The sequence below is a fragment of the Microtus ochrogaster genome, chromosome 15, assembly GCF_000317375.1.
Source record: "Microtus ochrogaster isolate Prairie Vole_2 chromosome 15, MicOch1.0, whole genome shotgun sequence".
Taxonomy (NCBI): domain Eukaryota; kingdom Metazoa; phylum Chordata; class Mammalia; order Rodentia; family Cricetidae; genus Microtus; species Microtus ochrogaster.
Window position 1 is genome coordinate 36,632,791 of NC_022017.1, and position 22,473 is coordinate 36,655,263.

The 22,473-nt window shown below is 40.4% G+C and overlaps 1 protein-coding gene across 1 annotated transcript in view; it reads left to right on the forward strand.

Moving 5' to 3' along the window:
• The window catches only part of Lrrc6 (leucine rich repeat containing 6), a 97,246-nt gene extending 95,880 nt beyond the window's left edge, over nucleotides 1–1,366 (forward strand). The window contains exon 12 of the mRNA XM_005354541.2: nucleotides 813–1,366. Coding sequence (XP_005354598.1) covers nucleotides 813–990 — 178 coding nt within the window. The 3' untranslated portion in view covers nucleotides 991–1,366. The remainder of the gene's footprint in view (nucleotides 1–812) is intronic.
• Nucleotides 1,367–22,473: the final 21,107 nt, after the last annotated feature.

Consider the following 22,473-nt stretch of genomic DNA (forward strand, 5'->3'; position numbering starts at 1 on the left):
TGAGCACAGCACAGGAGTGTACATCATGCACACAGTTCCTCTGTGAGCACAGCATTGGGAGACTAGGGCAATGGAGTTTCTTGTTGGTCCTTTGCAGCCATACTGCCTCTAAGAGTACTGGGCGTGGGCAGTTGGAGCAGGTGCTTGTGGTTGTAGAAGCTGTGGACTGAGCTTTGTTGTGTACCTGAGCTTGTACATCCCCGCCAGAACACAACCCAGGCAGCTGCGGTCTGGGACTAAACTTGGCTAGTGTCCTGTTGCTCCTGGCTGTGTCACTCTGCTGGATAGATGATCTTAATTTCTGAGGTAACAGGGTTTCTCAAGTTCCTCACCTCCTACTGCCTGTATAGCAGCACAGCTCTGTTGGGTTCTTTATTCTTCCATGGGTTAAAAATCTTATTTCTAGAAATCTCCCTAATTATTGAAGCCAGGGACAGTCTTTTCTTTCCCTCTATGGCAGCAATTCTCAACATATGGGTTTTGACTCCTTTGGAAGTTTAGCAACCCTTTCACAGGGGTCACATGTCAAATATCCTGCATATCATGAATTTACATTATAATTCATAACATTAGCAAAATAACAGTTATGAAGTAGCAACAAGAATAATTTTATGTTTGGAGGTCACCACAATGTGAGGAGCTCTATTAAAGTCATAGCATTAGGAAGGTTGAGAACCACTGATCTATGCCATGCCATATATTTGGCCTTTGCTAAGTATTCACTGAGTGAGTAAATGAGTTTAATTTCTTTAAAACTTAATTTTAAAGACTGTAATAATAATAATAACCCCCCATGCCTTTTTCTGTTGTAGAAAAAAGCAGATAGAAAGATTAGAAGTCGATCCCAGCAAGCATTCCTGCCCTGATGTGACTACAATCGTACAAGAGAAAAAACATAAACCCAAAAGAATAGACTCTCAAGCCCAAGTTGTACCCGGTATGGAAGATCCCGACTTTGATGATAACCCAGAAGTGCCTCCACTAATTTGAAACATGAGGCTGTGTTGTCATTGACTGTGACCTGATCAACCCATGTTGCTTGGTGTCGACAATGGATATGTGGGGTCAACATAGTTCATTATAGTTTTATCTGATGTTGTAACTCCTCCTTTGCATAGTAATAATCTTAAGTGAGTTTAAAATTAAATTGCATACCTTAAATATGCTATAACTTATCACTTATCTATAATTAAGTTTGGCTATTGAAAATATGTAGTCATGTAATAGAACTATCACATTCAACATTAAGAATAAATCATTTGTTGCTTGCTTATGCAATAGATTGGGTCATATGAAAAAGGATTTGAGAAAAATGGGTCAAACTCGGATGTTAAAACTGTAATCTCAGATCCATGTGGAATGCTTTGACATGGTTTTAAACAGTGTTTCCATTTTCCTTCTTGTGTGTCTGCTTTCTCTAGTGGCGTGATGTCATGGCAAGAACATAAATTTGACATTACACGTTCTATGTTTGGATTCCTGCTGAGTCACTGCAGGAAGACTTTCAGCCGGTCCTCACATTCCTCTGAGTGCAGTGGCTTCATCTCTCCTAGGCAAACAGTATTGCTTGCTCCATAGGTTGGTCTCAAGGCCAGCTGTGTGAACTCACCCTGGATAGTAACTCTCCACTATTTCCTTTCTTGCTTGTTTTCTTCTCTCCTTTCCCCATCTTCTTCCTCAACTACTCTTCCTACTCAAATGCCTTCTCCACTTTTTGATATGTTTACCATCTCTCCTTTATTGATAAAAAAAACCCTACTAATCCAGTATTCCACATGCATGCGAGGAAAGTGACCATGAACCCCTCTGATCTTGATGAAGCAGTATTAGCCAAGGTTTCCTCAAATGCTTATCCACTGAATGCTCACTGAGAAATCCTCAAGTGTTTGAATAGCTCGTGAGGAACTCTGCAATACAGAGGTTTGAATGCCGTTAAAATGTGTTTTCTTAAAGGTTCGTATGCTAAGAACTTGGTCCGTGAGGTGGTTGTATACAGAAACGGTAGGACGTTTGTGAAATGGAGCTCCATGGGCGGTCTTTAGGTCACTAGGAGCACTGCCTTTGGAAGGGAATGCTAGAGAAGCTTTCTCCATGTCACTCAATGAATGAGAAGAGTCAGGGAAACCAAGGAAAGATCTCTTGTCAGAGAGAGGGGGAGTAAAAAGGGAGCTTCAGGATTCATGAAAGAGGCACTAGGAGATCTGAGTGGCATTGAAGAGGCTACTGTATTTGTTAATTTTCTCATCTCTGGAATCCAATACCTGAGATGCAGCAACTTAAAGGTCATAACTGGAGGAGTGCTTTTCTTATTTTCATAGATCATCACATGCTCATAACTGGCGTTTATGGTTTCCATCTCCCACTGCCTATTACTTGATCTTTTTCTTAGCAAACTTTTCATCTGGTACTAGTTCCAGGGGAGATATACAACTTTCATTTTCACATTCCTGCACTATTATCACTCACACACACACACACACACACACACACACACACACCTGTTTATGTGTGTGTGTGCATGACTGTATGTATGTGTGAGAGCATGTGTGTGTGAGAGAGAAAGAGACAGAGAGAGAGATTTGGTGAGCCATGTACTGTTTCCATAGAGAATCCCCAGGAATATGCCTCATTTAACTAGAATCTTCCAGCCTCCCAACACCCATTGTCTTTTGATCCTTCTGGGATCATAGTCAGCCAGTCTATCGGCTTCATCATTGCATGCTGATTCACTGGCACAGGGATGCCAAATGGCAAGATTGTTTCAGCATCTAGTGGGAAGACAGAATTGTATTCACAGAAGGATGCCTCATTTTCTTTGAAACCAGCCTTCTAAGTCAGTGTATCTCTCAGAGTTGTAGAAACATGTAGAAAAACGAAATGTTTGGTATAATAATGAAGGGGAGTCTCTCCATTTTGACCTCTTGGCACCAGATGTATGCATCTTGACGATGGGAGAAACAGCATCTTATATTACATGGGTACTTGGAACATAAACTTTGTCTCGGATCATGACGTCATTCACGCAGTCTTACATCACCTGCTGGTACTGGCATTGAATTATCAAATGACCAATTCACTGTTGTATCATTCCCTGCTAAGCCAGAATGACGGAGAACGTAACAAATCCACCGACTACCATGACTTCATTGCATCAGCACACTTCATTTCCTGCAACTTGAATTTCACATCCATTGACACTGCCAGGGAAAGAAGACCTCCTTATTTCCAGGAGGAGAAAGTCACACCATGTGTGCCAGAACCCCAATTCCTACTCACACACTTACCTCCTGTCTCGCTTCCTGGGTTCTTTCCTAGCTGCCTGAGCAGGCTGTTTCTTCTCATAACCCATCACTAATTGTTTACTGCCTCTAGCACGGCACACCCTTCATTGCCCTCTCAGGAGCCATTGTGGGACATGTAATTGGGCCCGCTCCATGTGCATGGTCAGCAAAGGTCAAGATAAAGTCACCAATAGTGGCACTTGGAGAGGGTGTGAGGCTCCAGACAGCAGATTGACGTTCAGATTCCAGTCCTCACTTCACAGAATGAAAGACTGCCCTCTGTTTGACAGCTGGGGCTGTGACACACCATGTATGCCTGTCGCTGTTCACAGTTTCTCACAGCCTTCATGACACTTTTTGATGGACAAGTGCTCCCCCATCTGCAACTGTCGCATGCCAGGCCAGTGCATCTGCCATTGTAGCAGGCCTAAGCTAAAATGAGCTTTTCTTTTAGGTGTCTCCCCCTTGACGATTATTTCTCCTTTGGCCTGGTGTTCCATTGTAGCAGAGACTTCTTTGCCTTCCCCATCACAGTGTCTCTTCAACCAGAACACATGTAAAAAGTTCCCATTAGATTTAAGGAAGCCTAGTAGATTCCATGACAGGTTCTCTTCCCCATACCCGTATTTCTTCCTCTTGTCAAAACTGGGGGTTTTGCATAACCAGTCACCAGAGGGCAGTTTCCCTGGCTACCCCATGCTTCTCATCTTTTCCAGGAGCACAAGGACCCTGTTTTCATGGTTTCTGCTTCCAGCTAGATAACCTTACCTCTGATGTTTCTCAGCTGTAGGGTGACCCTAAATCAAGTCCCTTTAGAAGTCACATCTCTGGCTTAATACTCAGAGTCTCATCTTTCTTTGCTTTATGGCTTTTCATCTCACCTTCTGACTTTTGTTTTAGTTATTCATAGTTTGATTATCCAGATTAAAAACCTCACCATTACTTCCTATGTTCAACATTTGGGTGGCAACTCAGATCTTTCAATCCTCCCCCAGAAAGGCCATCTCTGTCTTTCTCCCAACCCATTTGCCCTGTCTACTTTAATCCTCTAATGTCTGGTTGCCATGATTCTGCCTTTCTACACACCCTCCCTATAAACGTTCTCTTTGAACATCACCTTGAGGACAACTCCAAAGCAGCCAATTTTATATCCTCATCTAACCCCACCTCCAAAAATCCTGCCACCTTGAACACCCAGAGAGTCACTGAGTGTTCCTGACCTACAAGAACACTATGACAGAACTGAAGGGGAATAGGGGCACACCTGAAAGGTAAACTCACCTCAGGGTTAGGACAAGCACATTGCAGGACCTCCATGGACCAGGGAGGGACACAGTGGTGGTCCCAGAGGTAGAGGGGTAGAGAAAAAAATCTGAACAAAGGTCACAAGGACCATTTACTTGACCAAAGCTACTGTTAGAATAATTGTGACCAAATGGAATCTTTTACAGAAAGAAACAAATCCTGACAGGATGTACGACCGTACTGCTACAGTTGTCCATCCTGCTGTCAGAGCAGAAACCACTGACTATGGCCACCTATCAACTCCCTCCAGAATACCCAGGGCTACAGATAATCATGTTGACCATCTGTTCATTTCCACCATCAAAGGAAGAACTTTGTATATTCATCAGGTGGCTACCCTACAACCATTCTGTGCTTAATAATAAAACCCACCAGTTTTCTCAACCCTAAGTCTCATATGATAACAGTTTTTTACTTTGTTAAAAGATCCTGTTTTTCTGTTTCTGGGTTATCTCACTTAAAATAATGTCTTCTAGCTCCACCCATTTTCCTGTAAAATTCAAGATGTCATTTTTTTCTGCTGTGTAGTACTCCATTGTGTAGATATACCACATTATCCTTATCCATTCTTTGGTTGAGGGTTATTTAGGTTGTTTCCAGGTTCTGGCTATGACCAACAATGCTTTTTATGAACATAGTTGAGCACATGTCCTTGTGGCACAATTGAGCATTCTTTGGATATATACCCAAAAGTGGTGTTACTGGGTCTTGTGGAAGGTTGAATGAGGTAACCCAGACACAGAAAGACAATTATCACATGTATTCATTCATAGGTGGTTTTTAAACATAAAGCAAAGAAAACCAGCCTACAAACCACAGTCCCAGAGAACTTAGACATCAATGAGGACACTAAGAGAGACATACATAGATGTAATCTACATGGGAAGTAGAAAAAGACAAGATCTCCTTGTAAATTGGGAGCATGGGGACCTTGGAGTAGGGTTGAAGGGAAGGTGAGAGGAAGGGAGGGGAGCAGAGAAAATGTAGAGCTCAGTAAAAAAATCAATAAAAAATAAAAAAAAAACATAAGTAACAAATGAAAAAAAAAGATCCTGTTTTTATTAGGAGTCAGTCAATTTCCCCTAAAAGCCTTAAACTGTTAAAGCAGTGTTGGGAGTAGTCTCCAGGCTATACTCTAAGACAGCACTGTTATAGAAGTTTGAAATCTGTTCCTAAAACAGTTCTAAAATCAGTCCCTTTCCACAGGATCTTCTTTTCTCTCCAGAGATACTCTTAAGATCCAAATGAGTGACCAGAAGAAGCCTTGAGACCTCTGTCCAAAGAAAAGCCTGCTTGCATTTGGTAGTTGGAACCCGGAATTTCAGGAGAACTAACAAATATTCTCAGTACTACATTATGGCTTGGGGTTCCTAAACAGTTTCTGCACACAAGATGGTATATAGCAAACACCCGGTTTCATGCTGAGAGTCTGCAATTTGGGAACTTGTCAAGGAGATGAAGACAGTAAAACCTTGGGCACTGAGTACAGAATGTGTCTAGAAAATAATGTATGCCACTAGTAACCTTCGGAGGATATTTTCTTTCTGTAAAAAAGCAGTAGGAGAGCACTAATGTTTGCAATAGAAAAGCAGAGAGGGATCTATGCCTGGTGCTAAGGGAAATGGATGCTTAGGATGATGTGTAGCTCAAATGGTGTTCTTTGTAAGATTAAACATCACAAGCTAGAGCTGTGCACAAAAGCCGGCCTAGATCTTTAAGAGGTTTTAAATGAAAAGTAAGAGATGGGGCAAAAACTGAAGTGCATACAATAAAAGTATTTATAAAATTTTCAGACCACTTGCCTCTGGAAATTTAATTTTCCTAAAAAAGTGTGTGTGTGTGTGTGTGTGTGTGTGTGTGTGTGTGTGTGTGTGTGTGTACAGTGACTGTGGAGTCCAGAAGAGAGTGCTGAATCCACTGGATTTGGTGTTATGGACTTTTGGGAAGCTTCCTTATGTGAGTGCTGGGAAACAAACATGAGTATTGTGGAAGAGCAGCAAGTTCTCTTAACCACACCACCACCTATCAGCTTTTAAAGTCCATACATGTACCAGAATAAATGGAAGACAAAGAATCTGATGGAGAGAAAATAATGTAACTCAGACAACTGGGAGAGTGGAATGGAAATGGAAAGAGAGTGATAGAAAAAAAATCATTGAACCATGCATACACACACACACACACACACACACACACACACACACACACACATGAAATAAACCACACAACAGCTTCATGATTCAATGAAGATGATACCAAGTGAGTTTAAAAATTGTGGCCAACTCCTGTAAAGCTTAGACCATAGGTCAGAGCAAATGAGAATCACTCAAGATCAGGGATCTTGTCTTTAATACTCTGCTTAGAAAATCTGAGAAATCCTTTAAACCAGGTTCGGGCTGGTAGTCACACATTTATTGCTGCTGACTCTGTCTTCTCCAACATCAGATGTTCTCACCTCTCTCCTCAGAGTGTCTCACTAGAATTAATCACCTCTCTCCCATATACCTGCAGCCTGCGCTCCCCACCTTGATGGCAGTTTATAAGCCATAAGGAGGCTCAGTCTCCAGGGTAGCATGAAGAACCTTGAAAATATTCCCCTAGCAATGGGACTATCTGGACCAGCCCTTTCATCTGCTCTACCCTTCTCAGAAACTGCCCCTTGGACTTCAGTCTGGGCCTCCCTCTCCTAGACTAAGATCATAAGCCAATAGTATCAACTAGTACATTAGCTATGTATTTTAGTTATGATATATTTGATTACACATGACAGGAAATGAAAAAATGGATCTGATAATAGCAACATTGGTGGAGGCTTCATCAAGGAACAATATCCTAATTTCCTGCCCCTTTATTCAACAATGTAATTTTCTATTGGACATTCTTTCAGAGTATCTCCTGACTAGAGTGCCAGCCCCTACACTCATGAGCCATTTAGACAAAGGAAAAAGTAGTTGTCCATGGTTCACTTGCCTCTCAGAATCCCTCTTGAAGTTTTGTAATGTCTCCTTGTTTCTCAAGGGCCAAGATTTAGATACAGGACAACTTTGGACTCCCATGCAGGCGAGGGATGGAGTCTTTACTCTACCTGACAACCTGCCCAGCTCAAAAGCTCATTCACAAATTAAGGCTGTCAGTCTCCCCCAAGCCGGGATGATAGCATGCATTCACAAGGAACTGAGTTGGGTTAAAATCGGAGAGAACTCTGCTGCCTTGCTCCCACAGCATGGCCGATTATGAACTCATCCTGTCACTAATTTCTCTGTTAGGACCATGGAATCACCTTCTCTCCCCTGCTTAGACAAGTACAGCTTGTCTCTTTCACACAGACGTGAGAGAGAAACAAGCTTAGAGCCATAGCAAAAGGCTACAGTGCCTTATTCGTGTGTGCGGCTGCCATCTTATCACAGTCAGAGGTCCAGCTTCAGGAGAGGACTTTATGTGGACCAGAGTAATGAACTTCCCTCACCAGGTCGATTTCTACCCCATTTTACAGAGAAGGAAGCTGAACCCTTGGCAGTTACATGACTCAATGAAGTAGGTGGAAGTACTTCAACCAAGGTACATTTTTTCCAGTTCTGACATTCACCTTCTGGCTTATGTAGAGCTGCATCCATGAGGTTTTGGTCTTCTCTGCTTTGGTCTACTCAGATCACTTGCCAGTTGCTTAATGAACAAACTTTGAAAAATTTCAGAGTTATCTGAGCAGTGGGAACATTCCATCACCATGTTCTGACCCTCAGCTTTTTGACCCATTGTGTCCCCATGCCAGTTTCTTAATCTGTGCCCTATAAGCTAGGCAATTAAAGTCTATTGCTTCATCTACTATAATCTGAAACTCCAAAATTACACCAATGAGGTTGGTGAAAAGGCCCAATCAGTAAAGTGCTTGTTATGCAAGCATGGGTGCCAGGATTGAGATCCCCAGGACTCACATAAGAAAAAAAACAGACCCAGCTACATGCTCCTGGTGTTGGGAAGGCAGAGATGGGGATCCAGAGGCCAGTCTAGCCAAATGATGTTATCCAGGTTCCATGAAATGAATGTCCTGTTTCCATCTAATGTCCACCTCTAGCCTTCACATGTGCAACACAGGGTTGCAAACCCTAAATAATATGTCTAACATAGCAGTTTAAGGCCACTTTGCTGATTCTACATCACTGGCTTTTTCCATTTTCCCACCCCATCACTGCAGGCTTACAACTATCATCCTCATGGTAACAAAACTGTGGCTGGACCTTCAAGTATCATGCCAGCATTTCAGGTAGAAGAAAACTCAGAAAGGAGCAAAGTAAGGATAGGTGTTCACCATGCACTGGGTGGTATATTTTATACATACCATTAATATCATGTTGAAGACTGCCATACACGGCCATGACTTGTAGATAAGACAGGGGATCCAGTAGTTTTACGTGCACCATTTTGTCAAGCCTGTGAGATAGTCCTGTGTATGTAGGTGCCCATGTGCTGGGAAACTCCCCTTGACCTAGATCAAGCACATGAACTCTTTTTTTAAAAAATATGTATTCTATCATACTGGTTTATAAAGAAAATCCAAATTCTATGATTATGTGTCAACGTGATCATAGCCTCATCACGGACATACACAGACCCTAAACTGCCTCATTTTATAAAAATATTGCAAAGACTGATTTTTGTTATGATGTCTCTTAAAGTAAATTCTTTATTCTTTTGCCCTATTAATTAACTGGCTTGCTAAGCTGTCACAGTGAAGTGGTGTTAAAGTGTCCCCAAATTAATAGTGCTTCATCAGCACTGAGGTGGGGCGTGAAATTACCTTCTGAACCTTGCCTGAATGTGGTTAACACCCCCTCCACTGCTGACTTTAGCCAAGAACAGCCAGTCATTCAGCAGAAACAGCAGTGTAATCTCAGGGTCAGAGGAGGCCAAGTCCTCTCTGGCTCCCAGTGTCCTTCCAATCTCTCTGCCCACCCCATTTGCCCTCCTCTCAGAGAACCTACAATTCTCAGAGCTCAGTGCTGTTGGTCACCATGTCTGCTTCATCTAGTCTAGAATTCTGCTGTCTCTGACTATGTTTTTTTTTGTTGTTGTTCTTGTTGCTGTTTTAGAATCTCTACTTAAAAATTTGAATGGATGCATATTGTTCGTACAAAGTAGAGGGTTTCATTTCCATACAAGCATAATGTACCTCAATTTAACCCCTTCTGTTTCTTTCTGGTTCCTGTCCCCCTCTTCTATTTCTTTTACCTTCCATATTTCTAGTAGTCTATCTTCAGTTTCAAGACCTTGTTCTTTTTCCAGATTCTACACATGAGACAAAACACTTATTGCTGCTTCCTGGGACTGTTGACAGAGGTTTCTGTTCAGCCAGATCCTGCTGCCATTCAGTCCACAAAGAAACACACAGAGGTCTACATTAACTATAAACTGATTGGCCTATTGGCTCAGGCTTCTTATTAACTCTTAAATCCTACATTAACCCATAATTCTTGTCTGCGTTATCCCCATTGCTTGGTACCTTTTATCAGCAAGACATTCTCATCTTGCTTCCTCTGTGTCTGGATAACAACTGTAGACTGAGCCTTTCTTCTTCCCAGAATTCTCCTGTTCTGGTCACTCCATCGATACTTCCTGCCTGGCTATCAGCATTTTATTAAAGCAATGCAAGTGACATATCTTTACAGGGTAGAAGACCATTGTCCCACTGCATGGGACTAGCTTGTTTCCCTTAGCATGATGTTCTCCATTACTACCCATTTTCCTTCAAATGACATAATTACCTCTCTGTGGCTGAATGAAACTCCATCACATATATACAACATATTCCCTTTATCTGCCCTGTTGATAGGCACTGGGGCTGAGCTCAAGTCCTGGCTACTGTGAATAGGGTGGCAATAAAGGTTCTATCAGTATCTCTATAATTCCTTGACATAGATTATTTGGGGGTGGGCACTATATACCCAGAAGTGGCACATCTAGATCAGATGGAACTTCTATTTTTAATTGCTTGAAGAAGGTCCATACTGATTTCCACAGTAGCTGCAATAATTTACACTTCTAACAGATGTAAGTGTTCCTACTTTCTGGATCCTCACCAGCACTTCTGTTTGTTTTCTTGATGATAGCCATCAGGAGATGTGTGAAATGGAAATTCACTGTCCTGTTGGTCTCTATGTCTGTTTCTGTTAGCAACACCATGCTGTCTTGTAGTTTAAAGGCAGATACTTGGTGACTACTGCATCACCCTGTTGCTCAGGATCACTTGTCTATTTGGTGTCATTTATGTTGCCATATAAATTTTAGGATTGATTTTCTAGTTTTATAATTTCATTGGAATTTGGATGAGGATTTTATAAAATTTGTATATTGCTTTTCCTTCTGAACCAATTTCATGATTCATGATATCAATTCTACAGATATATCTGCAGATAATCTGGGAGATATATATATATATATATATATATATATATATATATATATATATATCCCAGTGTGCATAACAGAGGCCCAAACACCATGTAAGTAAGCTCTTTCTGTCTATGTAGATCCTTATGATAAAATCCACATTGATATTTTTTCTGATTTAATTTTTAAAATTTATTTATTTTTTTACTGAAAAGACTACATTTTCTCTTTTTATGTACCAATTCCAGTTCCCACTTCCTCCCTCCACCATCCTCTCTACCTCATCCCCCATCCACTCCTTAAACAGGGTAAGGCTTCTCATGGGAAGTCACTAAAGTCTAGAACACTGCTTTGAGCCAGGACCAAGGCCCTCCCCACTATACCTAGGCTGAGCAAGGTATTCATCCAAAGAGAATGGGTTCCAAAAAGTCAGAACAAGAAGTAGGGATAAGTTCTGGTTTCATTGCCAATGATCCCACAGTCAGCCCCATTCATGCAATTGTCACCCACATCCAGAGGCCCTAGTTTGATCCTATACTGGTTCCTTCACTGTCAGGCCAGAGTCAGTGGGTCCAATTAACTCAAAACGATAAGTACCTTTATCACCAAACCATCTCTCCAGCTCAAGCTACTTATTTTTGTATACTGATTTTGTATTCCACTCCTTGCTAAAACTATTATTCATATGCAACTACTCTGGGAGAATCTTTATGGTCTTTTAAATGTTAATCTTCAAACGGAGATGATTTGACTTCTTCATTTCCTATTTGTATCACTCTTCTTTCTTCCTTTTGCCTCATAGATGTCACTAAGTTATCAAACACTATATTGAACAAGATAGTGGCCATTAACAACCTTGTCTCAATCCTGGTTTTAGAGGATTTGCTTTCAGTTTTACCACACTTGTTGTGTGCTCATGGATCTGTTGTATGTAGCCAACCTATGTTGAAGTATGATCTTCTGTTCTTAGTGTTGCATGACTTTCATTATGAAAAGACATTGGGTTTGGGTAAAGGCTTTTTCTGTAAGTGTTGAGATGATTGTTCAATTTTTGTTCTTGACCCTCTTTATATGATATTTTGTATCTATTGATATATATTGATATATGTTATATCATTGCATTTCTGGAGAGAATCCAAGTTGGTCATGATATATGATTTCTTAATTCATTGATAACTGAATACAGTTATCAAGTATTTCATTGAGAATTTTTACATTCATGTTGATTAAGGAAATTGGCTTGTAATTTTTTTGCATGTGCCCTCACTTGGGTTTTATACTAGGGTAATCCTGATTTTTTAGAATGAGATTTTAAATATTTATTCTCTTCTATTCTACAAAATAATTTGAGAAACATTATGTCAGTTTTTCTTTAAAGGTCACAGAATTCAACAGTATATTGAATCCATCTTGGGAGTTTTTTATTACTTTCTCAGTGTGTTATTCATTATTGATCTATTTGGTTGTGTGCTTTTTTCTTGCTTCAATTTTGTTAGGTTCTATGCATCTAGAACTCTTATTTTCTTATAAACTTTCTAATTTTTCAAGTATCAAGTTTGTAAGTATTACCTAACGAACTTCTGGATTCTCCTTGTATCTGTACAATATTTTCATGACTAGTTTATTAATTTGTGTCTCCTCTGTCTTTTATTTGGTTGTTTTGGCTAAAACAACAAAAAGACTGTTTTGCTTGTTCTTTCCAAGAGCCAACACATTGATTCATTAATCCATTGTATTATTTCCAGTTTACACCTCATTCTTTCAACTCTGACTTTTATTCTTTATTTCTTCTTGTCCATTTTTAATTGTCTTGTTCTTCTTCGTCTAATATGTGAGAGGTATTATTAGATACTGACTTATTATCTTTCTAATTTTAATGTAGACTTTACCTTCATAACTGTAAACTACCCCCTGTTGATTTTATTATTATATCTCACTTATTCTTTAAAAATATTTTAGTAATTCATTTAGGATGTCATAGTAGTTTGGTTTAATTCACTCCAACTTATTCCTCTAATTCTTGCCAGATCTACACCACCTTCTTCTCTCACAATCTTCGTGACCTGTAGAGTTATCCACTGGAGCATGCTTGACCTTACAGAAAACAGACTTTCTTTCCCTTTTAAGCCATTAGCTCCCCATTCCTCCTTATTTAGCAGTGGAGATTCATGAACACCTTCCTGCCTCCTGCTAGAATGTTGACTGGTTTGACCTTGTGCAGGCAACAAAGGCTCTTATTAATTCCTGAGTACAGTGGTTTTATAATGTCCAGGAAATACCATTTTGCTCTGGTTCTCCATTGCCTCTAGCTCCTCTACACTATACTTTGCAACCCCTGTTCCATGATGGTCCCCGAACCTGGAGGTAGGGATGACCTAGAGGTTCCATTGGTGCCTGAGCACTCTACTGTCACTTGTTCTCTATACTTGGATCAGTTGCAAAGTTTCTGTATTAATCATTTTCCACTACACACTGAAACTTCCCCGACAAGGTATGAGAGCAATACCAATCTGTAAGAAGACAGATAGAACATTTGAGGGTGGCTTGATGCCGTTTCTATTTAGCAGAAATACTTAAATGTAGTAGGTTGACATCTGCTGACTGTGACCTCCCAAGAAATGGCTTTATTATCATATTTCTCATACCATGCATGTGTTTCCTACTGTGGAGCAGGCTTTTAATACAATCAGAAAGAGGTTGGTTACCCCCATAACATCCATGCCATTGTTATACCCACAAGCATATTTTGCTACATCATCATTTCATTTCACAAGGTTCACAGTTCGGTAAGTCTGTTGATGACCCCCCCATAGCTTACATAGACAGTATCTTGAAACTTACATAGTTCCATGAAAGCTGGACAGCAGTGATAAAGCTTCTTTGTCAGTACCAATTTGCTTTCCCCATGTCCTGTGACAAATATGCGAGTCACATCACCTCATTTTTACACTGGGCATAAACCTCTGGAGCTCAGTTTTACCTTCGGATTTCTCTCATTCTTTAAGTTAAAGTATGATCAAAAGGTTCAGGTAATGCTGGGTTATGGCAGAGTTAGTTTCTCACAACTGGAGTGGACGTGTAATTCAAAGACAGACAATCATATAGCATGTGCCAAGTGTCTGCATGATACAATGTCATTGACAAATAAAAGTCGCTGCAGAAGCAACCACAGACAAACCCACCACAAAAATGCATTAATAACAAATTGCAAAAGTCAACATAACTCCATTGTGTTTAGGGCAATAAAGTAACAAATGCAATACTTCTAGAGAGAAGATATTAATTGGTTTAGATAGGAACAGAAAAAGAAAATATTAGTAAAAGTAGAAGAGGAAGAGGAGGAGGTGAGAAAACACTATATAAAGAAGAAATACCAATACAGAAGGAAAGATATTACTTCAATCAAGCTAAAGGTAAAATAAGAGGGCAAAACACCAAATTAGCAAAAAAAAAACTATAGATAGATAGGTGGAAAAGAATAAATATTAAGAAGGAAGACAGAAAAATTCATTTAACTGAAGATAGAGTATACAAAGAGAATAAGAGAATAAAAAAATAAGTATTAATACGGGAGTGTGAGAGCACACATCTATAATCTTGGCACTCAGGAAGTTAAGTCTGAGATATTTCAGGCCCCAGACAGCCTATCTCCTGCAAAAAGAGCATATCCAATGTGAACTCTAATCTCCTAGCCAAACCAAATAAATGAAAACCAAAACTAAGCTAAAGGTAAAACAACACCTCAAACAAGACAGGACAAAGCAAATCAGAGAAATTGAATATTAAACACATATTAATATTTCAACTACTCAGTTGAACTTGAACTGTCTCCACAAAAAAAAGAACAAAGGAAAGAAATAAGCAAGCAGAAAATGGTATTTCTTTTTATTTTATTAAAAAATATGCCCAGTCTTGTCTGCAGAGCTATTTCCAGGACAGCTAAGCTTGTTACACAGAGAAACCATGTCTCAAACCCTCCCAAATGCCTTGTGTTCTAACCTCTAAAGATATCAACTAAGCCAGAAGTGGAGATCCTGGGTCTATGAGCATCTCATAGTGTGGATGCTATACAGACTACCTTCTGTTTGGCCACTTTTGTCGATACACCTGGTGAGAGCAGTCTCTGTGCTTTTTGGCTTCCTCTGTTGTTTGCCTAGCAACCAGAGGGAATGACTTGGGGTGAGCTGGCAGTTCTTACTGCCAGTTGGATGACATCACATTTCTCAGGACTGGATGGGGCTGACTTCAAGCTTCCTAAACACGTTCATGTTATCATAGTGGGAAAGCCTGTGCAGATATGGTGACGAGTGCTGCAGACACACAATTTATCTCTGGTGGTCAGTTACGGACACTCATTTCCCCTCCGAGATCTGGGAAAGTTAGCTTTCTCCTCCATGGTCCTAGTGGAAGACTCCCATTCCCCTCTGACTGAGGAGCTCTCCAAGGTCCTGGTTCAAAGCACTTGCTTTCTTTTCCTTCTCTCTTTCCTTCCTTCCTTCCTTCCCTCCCTCCCTCCCTCTTTCCTTCCTTCCTTCTTTCCTTCCTTTCTTCTTTCTTTTCATCCTTCCTTCTTTCTCTCCCTCACTCTTTCTCTCTTTCCCCCTCTCTGTTTCTCACTCCCTCCCTCCTTCCCTCTCTCTCTTTCTATTTGTTGTTTTTGTTTTATATTTGTTTTGTCTCTGAACCTTGATCAGTATTGCAGGCCTGAACACAGTTAAAGATCAACTAGAGAGTGCTATGTGTTACTGGCACAGGAGAAAGCCTGGTCTTTTAACTCCTAATATTTTAAAACTGTAAACTCAGGATCGATTCAAACTGGCTTCCTACCAGGCACTGTGACCAAATACCATTTAAAAAGAACTTTTCTACAGTTTGTATGCTATGTACATATCCCAGGACCACTGTCTGGTTACACTGCAGATATCCTAGAAGAGTCCAATGTGGGATTTTTTTTTTAATATTTCTGTCTCTTTCTTTCTTTTCCTTATTTCCACTTTCCTTCCTTCCTTTCTTTTTTCTTATTACCCCATTTTTTTATACTAACTCTCTCCTGCTATTAATTTCTTTTCTTTTTCTTTCTTTTGTCATTCCTCCCTTTCTTTCTTTCTTTCTTTCTTTCTTTCTTTCTTTCTTTCTTTCTTTCTTTCTTTCTTTCTCTGAGACAGGGTTTGTCTGTGTAATAGCCCTGGCTCTTCTGGAACTCTTTTTGTAGACCAGGCTAGTTTTAAACTCAGGCATCCCTGCCTGCCTTTGCCTCCCCAATGATGGGATTAAAGGTGTCCACCACCACACCCACCCTGCCATTTATTTCTTGCCTGGTATATTCACTGAGGTATTTTCTGTCTCCCTGTCTGTCTGTCTGTCTGTCTGTCTGTCTGTCTGTCTGTCTGTCTATCCATCCATCTATCTATTTATCTGTCATTGTCTATCTGTCTTTCTCCTTCCTACCATTTTTCTTCTCTCCTATATCTGTTCACAGCTGATAACACAGCATGCATATTTTTTGTAGATTCACATTGTTTTCCCGTTTGCCTCAGTCCCCCAACCTTGCAACTGCAATCATCCAAGCTGGGCACTCTACCTTCCACACTGGATTTCCTCTTCCTCTGTTAAGCCTTCCAGAAAATTCTGCTTGAAAATGAGTCTATCTACTTATAAGTAAAACTCACATGCCTTCCTGATCTCATGCTCTCAGAAGGGTATAAATATGTGGGAACTCTGAGATGAACACATGGGAACCCTGGAGAATTGTGTGATTTCTCCAATGAGGACCACAGACAGGTCCAAGTGTTGGAAATTATTGCTTCTGAGTATAGATTACACTGATGGACAGGTCTTTAAATGTTGACAGAGGTTAAAATTTCTGTGAAGAAATCCACTCATCCAGCTCTTCACAAAAGGCAGTAAGCTCAAAGATCAAATTGTTTCATTATCAAAAAATAGACTTCTCTGGACCAAGGCCAGGTTATATGCTGGATTGGAGGTGTGCTGGGAGAGGCAATGATTAAATCCAAGCCTTTCTCCTGAGGTCTTTCAGAACTGGGACAGATCATCATGTAGCCTCCTGTTAACAGTATAATCTTAGAAATGCTGCATCCTATTCAGAACCTCAAACTCCTCATATGTAAAATAGGATTCATAGAATGCCCAATTCATAGGGTGTAGGGATTAAGTATATTAGGGATACTGGCCATACAGTAATCACTTAATGGCATTAGGAATTGTGGCTTCCGTGAGATATGCCCCCACATGCTCATGTATTTGAGCACTTGGTTTCCTGATGGTGATGATGTCTGAGATTTTGGAGGTATAGGTTGTTGAAAGACCTCATCACTGAAGTTGTGCTTTGCAACTTCATTGCCTCATTGTACTTCAGGTTTGCTCTTTCTGCTTCATCCTTGTAGCTGAGATGTGATCTGTACTGATCTGGCCAAATCGCTTTCTGCTTGCTACCAGGTCTCTCTGCCACATTGGGCATCTATCCCTCTGGAATTGTAAGCCAAAATAAACTCTTTCATAAGTTCCTTTTGGTCAGGATGTTTCATCATAGCAAGATAAAAATTATTTGTAGAACTGTAAAGATAATGGTGATGATAACAATGAAAGCAGAGATGATGATGGTGGTGGTGGTTATTGTTGCTCATTTAAAGTGAAGATGGAGAATAAAGATGTATATAAAGAATTAAACAGCCAGACATAGAGGAAGCAAGATGAGAATACATCACTGAGAAAAGGTATCAAGCTATATGGATGAATTTAAATCATAAGAGTTAGTTAGTAATAAGCTTGAGCAATAGTGCAGAGAGTTTATAATTAATAGAAGCCTCTGTGTCTTTGTTTGGGACTGAATGGCTGTGAGACTAGGTGGAACAGAAACTTCTGTCTATAGAAATAACCCCACTAAGACACACAATCTTTAACAAAGAACTAGAAAGCAACAGAAGAATATGCCTGTATTTATGTGTATTTATGTGCTGAAATGTCACTGACTCAAGTGTATGTCTGTACTGAGAAAATTAAATCTAACTCTAATCATATGCAAAAAATTACACCTATAACATAGCTGGTATATGTAAAAGTAAACAAGGTGGGAACAAAATTGAAAGAGCTTTTCCATACTCTTGAGTTAATTTGACCTTGAATAACTAGCAGGCCCTCTTGAGGTATGTTTTAACAGGGAATGAGACAAGGTATCTTGTTAACATGTTAAGTATAGCTACTTAGTCTTATTTCCCCCAGCTCACACAGTACAGTCTCCAGGCCCCCTTATTTCCACTTGAGGTGTTGCTTGGGCAGCTATGGGATGAGCCTTAACAGCAAAGTCATCCACCATGCCACACACCTGACTCTCTGGGTTGGATGTATGGCAGACCTTCTTGTCAGTCTGCATATGCAGGGGATGGACAGATTAGATTCAATATGTGCCCTGCAGGCCATTACCCTTCCAACTTCAACTGATGCACCCACCCTAGAGTCAGGGCACAATGAATTCACATATGTCCCTTCACCAGAGAAAGAGTATTTATGGAGATCTAGTGATTACTTTCCATTCCATGGACAGCTATGATGATCTTTTTGTAGCCCCATGTGCCAGGACCTGACATTACAGAGGCTGGACCCTGGAAGGGAAAGGTGATTGGATTGAGTTTGCAGCACTTGATAACCCCTTCTAACAATTCCATGCACTGCTGAGCTTCTTATTTTACAGATAAACAAACTTGGGAGAAAAGACACAACCACTGACCTAGAAATCACCCAGTAGGTAGTCACGGGAGCCAAGATTTCAGTGCACAGGCCACATGTAAGACAGGTAACACAGAAGTTGGTTATCACAGAATAAATAGGAATATATCCAGGTCTTTCCTACACAGCAAAGAGGAGAACAATACTTCTCAGAAGCCTAGATGAGGAGGGCTCATCTGACTTATGATGTTGTCTTCATCCTTAGGTCTGCTCAGAGCTCCTGAGAAGCCCTTTCTGAAACAGGCATGAAATTATGCCCGACTTTTTAATTAGACCAGATAAAAGCTAGTCCATGAGCCAACAGTGTTAACTAAGCTAGGAATTGTTGCTTTATTTTGCCTTTCTTTTTAGAGAAAAGTTGTTAAAATATGACTTTAAATGTGTTCTATTAAAATGACAACTCACAGAAAAAATAGAAAACGGATTGCTGCGGAATATCTGTTTATACTGTACAAGAGTGTGTCTCTGCCAAGGCTCCTTCTGATTGGTTTAATAAAGAAATGAAAGGCCAATAGCTAAACAGACAGAGTTTGTCAGGGCTTCTGAGGACAGAGAGGACTCTGGGGACATTGCCTGCGACACGGAATGTGTTGGACACACAGAATGAGAGAGAGGTAAACGCCATGAGGTAGAACATAGAGTAATAAAAATATGAATTAATTTAAGTTATAAGAGTTAGTGGGGCAAGCCTAAGATGATGACCAAGCTTTCATAATTAATAAGTTTCTGTGTCATTATTTGTGAGCTGACAGACTAAAGAAAAGTCCAACTACAGTGGGTCTCAGCAGCACTGTTTCAATGACACATTTAGTTAAATAAGTTAATCCTGTAAATTGATAATAATGATAGCAAATATTAAGTATCTACTGTATGACTTTTATTATTTCAAGCCAATACTGAGCACTTGATGGCTTTCCGGCTAAGGATACAGCAATCAGCAAAAATGACAAGAATCTCTTCGTACGGGATTTGTATTCTAATGTAAAAAATAGGCAAGCAGATGAATAAACAGAGCAACCATATGTTGTGCAGGGTGTAAAGGGAGAACAAAAGAGAAAAAGTGAGAGGAGCAATGTTACTTCTGTGGTTAGGAAAAGTATAAGCATAGACGTCAGTGCTATCAGGGTCAAAGCACTAGTATAAGCATAGACGTCAGTGCTATCAGGGTCAAAGCACTAGTATAAGCATAGACGTCAGTGCTATCAGGGTCAAAGCACTAGTATAAGCATAGACGTCAGTGCTATCAGGGTCAAAGCAACTTCCTAGGGAAGAGGGCTCTAAGAACACTGAGGGGAAAAGAGATACAAAGGCCCTGTACTGAGAATGAACTAAATTTCTTAGACCAGGAGGCCTTGTATCCGGAGAGGAAGAAATAAGCAGGGGAAGGGATGGAGGAGAAGAGAGCGAGAGAGAAAGAGATAGCCAGGGTTTGTGGGGCCATACCTCTCACTCCAATCTTTTATTGCAAAGAAATCCAAGGTCAATGAGAGAAGGCACTGAAAGATGGGAATGATGGAAACTATAAATAAGACATTTCTGTAAGGTCTTTCACAGAATGAGGAGAAAAGCCAAGGACACAGGAAGTGGTGGAGACAATGCACAGGACTGTGGGCTTAGAGATGAGGGTAAAGGCTGGGAACAGAGACTGGATTCTGGATTGCTTTTCTTTCCTTTAGGAAAGAGACGTGAAGCATGCATGTGTTTCTAAAGGAAAGACCATCAAGGATGACAAAAAAGCACTTGAGAAACTAGGAGACTGTATCCTTCATATCTGGAAGCTTGTGTTGGGTTCTTCTCTGGAGCACAAGAAACTGACAAGTTCAATCTTGAGCATGGATAGGAAATGGACTGTCCTGCAGATGGGGTGTGGAATTCAGAGCAGAGGATGGGACAGGTGATATTAGACTATCTCTAATCCTTCCCAACACTCAGTGACCTGACCAACAGAGAAACTTTGTTACAGGAGGTTAAGTACAGCACTTGAGATCACCCAGCTAATGAGCCAGCAGCACAGTCAGCTTGGAAGGCATCTTTGGGTGCTCAGGGCATGCCACTTGCCCTGCAGCAGGTTTCAGATGTAAGGAGAAAATCCTCTTGTGAACCTCCGATTTAAGAGGAAAAGAAATTGTAGCTCGGTCGATTTTTTTCCTCTGTCTAAACTGAGATCTAGAGCCAGCTGGCCTCCCACTCATTTGAAAAAAATTCAAATGCCATTTTCAGACAGCCTTTCCTCTGCTTAAAAAAAAAAAAGTCACGCTTCACAGTCCACCCAACAGAGAGTTGGTTTTGGCAGGCATGCCAAGAAATGATGTCATTCTCTGAGGACAGGGAAAGCCCTGTGTGTCTTTGATCTCCCCTTCAAACTCATTGCACCTGGGTGCTGCCGCCTGCCACTGGGTGCAGCATGAGTGGTGTGGCACTTCGGGAAAGATTTTGGAAGTGAGTGCAGCAAGATCATAATATTTGTTTATGTCCTATGATCAGTTGCCTCAAGAGATTATGAAAATTCCTGGCTCTAATGATAATACTGGAACCCTTTAGATCACCTAATATCTCAAGGGAGAAATTATTAAGTGTATTTTACACATCAATAATTATTTTTGGATGAAGTCTGATTTCATGGGAAAGAGTTTCTTAAAAATGTTAGACTTCCCCCTGATGACTACCTTTCATGATTACCAGAGGTGGCACACAAGCTTCCAAAGTAGAGAATCAACCAATTGTTCTACCAGGTATGACATCTATTGACCCCCAACAGCAACCAGCATGGCACGATACCTCTAAGGGCTTAGAGGTAGCATATATACCTTACATTGTGGTCCATATACTTTGATGGTAATCAACAACTCTCCAACTGGACTTAGGCTCATTCAACAAGAGGAAATCATGACTGTGACTGGAAACTAGTCCACTACCCAGGATTAGTGAGATCCTGGATCTTGTAGGAGAACCTACAACTGCTATTCTACTTAACGAGCATAATCCCTAACTACACACTAAATATTTATAGTCACACTCAAAGATAAGGAGAGTTCTCCCCTCTCATTGAAGTTCATTCTCTTTGCCACAGATGGAGACCATAAAAGAAAACCATAACTGATCAAAATGCAGAGTTGTGGAGCCCAGTCTCAACAGACTTGTATATAGCACAACTCCAGTGCTTGGGGCTCAGGGATCATTGCGAACGAGAGGAGAAAATATTGTTAAGACCCAGAAGAGCAGAGAGTTTGTTGGGAGGTTGTGTCCCCTAGAAATATCAGAAGCTACACCTGTCAAGTCTCACCAACATGGCTGCATAACCATAAGCTGAACTGATATGACATCAACAGACATGCTAATGTGGATGGGGAACATTTACAAGACATCAATCCCAGACAAAGAACTACAGACAACTAAAAATAGCTGAGATCCAGAGAAACAGCCCAGGAAGAACACTATTAACCATCAAACACCTAGTGGTAAGCCCTCAAAACATATATGTGTGTATGCCTGTATATATGCATATATGTGTGCATATATATAACAAGTTGTATTTATATATTTAATAATATATACACATTCACACAAACATACACACACGCACACATTCACACACACACACATACATAATAAAAAGAAAAAGAAGCCATGAATTTTAGTGGAAACTGAATGCAGGGATAAATGAAAGGGGTTGAAGGAACAAAAGGGACAGGAGAAATAACATAATTATATTAGAATCACAAAAAACATATTTATTATAAGGTTTCACATGAAGGATGAA